Genomic DNA, 3,058 nt, shown 5'->3' on the forward strand with positions numbered 1-3,058 from the left:
ATGTCATTAAAATATTTTACAAATTAAAGTGCTTCTCTCTCATAAACTTGCAAGGAAGGAGATTATTCTCACTTCAACATTTTTAAAATTAGTCGATGTTGGGTAGGGAGTAAAATTAGATTTTTAGTAGAATTTTTGATAAAAATTAATGAAATGTTTAGTTAAAAAGTTGAGAATCACACGATATATGCAGTTATAAATAATTATTAATTTTAACTTAAAACAAAAAATTAGATTTTAAATATGAGCTTAATCTCATATAGTCATACCCCACAAGGGCCACAACCCATGCACTCCTGCCCCACCCCATGTGCCTATATATATTGTGCAAGACGCTGTAACTTCTAAAAAGCAACACCATTACAATATTCTATATTTTCTCTATTTAGCATGGAGTATTGCTATAGTGACACAACAATTACTTCACCATCTTCCCCTTCTCCTCCCCCTCCTCCGCCGCTGCCACATGTGGCCAGCCCTTGTGCCGCTTGCAAGATCTTGCGTCGGCGATGTGTAGAAAAATGTGTGTTGGCACCCTATTTTCCTCCAAATGATCCACTCAAATTTGCCACTGCTCATCGTGTTTTTGGAGCTAGTAATATAATCAAATTCTTGCAGGTAATTTCTATATTTATCTACATATGTGTTTGTATTTATGTATGTATATTTAGGGCATGATTGATGCATATAATGCACAATTCGATTCATCTAAAGTTCAAACAAGTAGTCTAATTAGATATATATATATGAATGATTAACAGGAGCTGCCAGAGGACCAAAGAGCAGATGCTGTGAGTAGCATGGTTTACGAAGCGAATGCAAGATTAAGGGATCCTGTGTATGGAAGTGCAGGAACGATTTCCCAACTCCAAAACCAAGTTAATGAACTTCAACGACAACTAGCAATGGCACAAGCTGAGATTGTCAACATGCAATCTCAACAAGCATATCTTATGGCCCTCATTTGGATGGAAAAATGGCACAGTATGAGTCCTCACCAACACCTTTCCTATGACAATGATTGCCCAACTAATATGAGGTTCCTAGATGAAAATCTTGGATCATTATGGGAGCATGTTTGGAAATGAAAATTATATATCGACTATCACAAGTTTGGATATGACTTAGAAAACAATTTACGGGATGAAACTACAATCGAGAATTTCGCAATTGTATTCTTGACTAGTATTGTTTTGTTTGGAACTTAAAAATTGTTAATGAAGTATCAAGCTTTCTTATAGGTTTCACCACGTCATTTTGTACATACGCCAAATTTATCTTTTTCACCAAGTTATGTGACATTAACTTCTCATATATGAAATTGCAAATAAACTCAAATCTACAATGTTTGTCAAATGCAACATTTTGAATTAAATAAAAAATTTCAAAGTTGAATACTTGAGTTGTAATCTCTTTCATCGAACAAAATGTATCTCTTAATTAGTACTTGTGACATTTGTGTGATACAGAACTTTAAGCCTTATTTCTTGATAATATATTTTGTACAAAAAAAAAAAAAGATTTTTTGAAAAATTTGCAGTTGAAATGTATGGGAAAAATTGAATTACATACAAAATTGTTTTATTAGAAGAATGAGGCTTAGACATGGACTAAGTTGAATTAAGAATTTCAAAGGTTAAACCCCGTCTCGTTATACATAAAGCCTTCTTTTTATTATTATTTTTCATTTTATCATAGTCCTACAACTTGAAATTTTTATATAGAATGAAATTTGATCAAATGTAATCTAATTTGAAAATAATATTATATATTTTGTCTCTCTTGGGCTCGTTAAAAAAATTGATAAAAATTTAAGTGAAAACCAATAATTAATTCCAATAATTAAATTTAACAACACATCTCATGAGACCCACAATTTTTTTTTTAACTTTTCAATCATACATTTTATCAATACTCATCAAAATATACTAAAAATTTGATTTTAAAAACTAAACAAGGGCTTTAATTACTTTTAGATTAATTTATAATATATAAAGTTGAAAAGTCTCGTGCATCAAATCGTGCTAGCATATCATTTCATGAGTAAGTGTCCAATTGATTATTTGCCGTATGTTGAATTTAGAACAACTTTCAAGTCATCTAATGTTTTAAGTTAAGAGTTTTGCTATTCGTCTAAGGAGACATGAGCCCTGGACAAAAAGGGGGTGCCACATGAACCCCCTGAGTGATTAGGCCCATTCTAGCGAAACTCTTAAGTTAAATTGTCATGTCATTATCAAACATTTAAAAAAAAAAAAACTTAAAGTTTGTATTGTTTAAATAATGAAAAATTAAATAATACATTTAATGAATTTGAACTTTAAAATATTTTTAGAGACTAAAGAGAATGATTTTTGTATGATTTAATGAACTTTTATTGATTTTTATAAAGTTTTACAGAATCAATGAAAGTTTTTCATAGGTTTAGACTTTACATATTTTTATAGAATTCATTCAACTTTCAAAGATTTTCATTTTAGAAAAAATATCTTGTCCATAAAGTTACATTCGTATGTAACTTATTGTACATTCTTGTTTTACTGAAGTATTTATTTATGCACTACAATGTAGCCCATTTTTTACAACCATTAATTGTCGAAAACAAAGTTTTGAATAGTATTTCTTAGGAGAATGTGATTAAAAGGTAGGAAAAATTTTTAAATTTACGTACACAATATTTTATTTTGTGAATATATGGTTGAAAATAAGTACGTAGAAAAAAAGAGTTTAAAAATAATGGTTGTCAATCAGGGATCCCGAACCATTGCTTGCATGACCAAATGATTCAAAACAGAAAGTAACAAAATTGTATTTCTCATATTAATAAAAATATCTTTCAATATAAAAAATAAGTTGCCTCAAATAAAAAATAAACAACCACAATACAAGGCTAAGACATAATATTTTAATAGTACTGTTTGATGAAAAAAAGAAGAAAAACGTCTAATTTTCCATATTACCGTTATGTCCAAACCTGGAAAAAAATAAAAATAAATAAATAAATAAATCTATATTCATTAACTCAAGACTTCTTTATAATTTTAAGAAGTCCTATATA

At 29.2% G+C, this 3,058-nt stretch overlaps 1 protein-coding gene across 1 annotated transcript; it reads left to right on the forward strand.

Annotated features, from left to right (window-relative positions):
• The first annotated feature begins 352 nt into the window (after nucleotides 1-352).
• Nucleotides 353-1,247, forward strand: LOC111369258 (LOB domain-containing protein 1-like). The gene is made up of 2 exons (XM_022990710.1): nucleotides 353-618; nucleotides 762-1,247. The coding sequence occupies exons 1-2, from the start codon at nucleotides 391-393 to the stop codon at nucleotides 1,086-1,088; spliced, it is 555 nt and encodes a 184-aa protein (XP_022846478.1). The 5' UTR covers nucleotides 353-390; the 3' UTR covers nucleotides 1,089-1,247.
• Nucleotides 1,248-3,058: the final 1,811 nt, after the last annotated feature.

Source organism: Olea europaea, chromosome 20, assembly GCF_002742605.1.
Source record: "Olea europaea var. sylvestris chromosome 20, O_europaea_v1, whole genome shotgun sequence".
Taxonomy (NCBI): Eukaryota; Viridiplantae; Streptophyta; class Magnoliopsida; order Lamiales; family Oleaceae; genus Olea; species Olea europaea.

Coding starts and splice junctions, on each gene's coding strand:
- LOC111369258 (XM_022990710.1), top strand. CDS start 391: ATGGAGTATTGCTATAGTGACACAACAATTACTTCACCATCTTCCCCT. Junction 619..761: donor ATATAATCAAATTCTTGCAG/GTAATTTCTATA, acceptor AATGATTAACAG/GAGCTGCCAGAGGACCAAAG.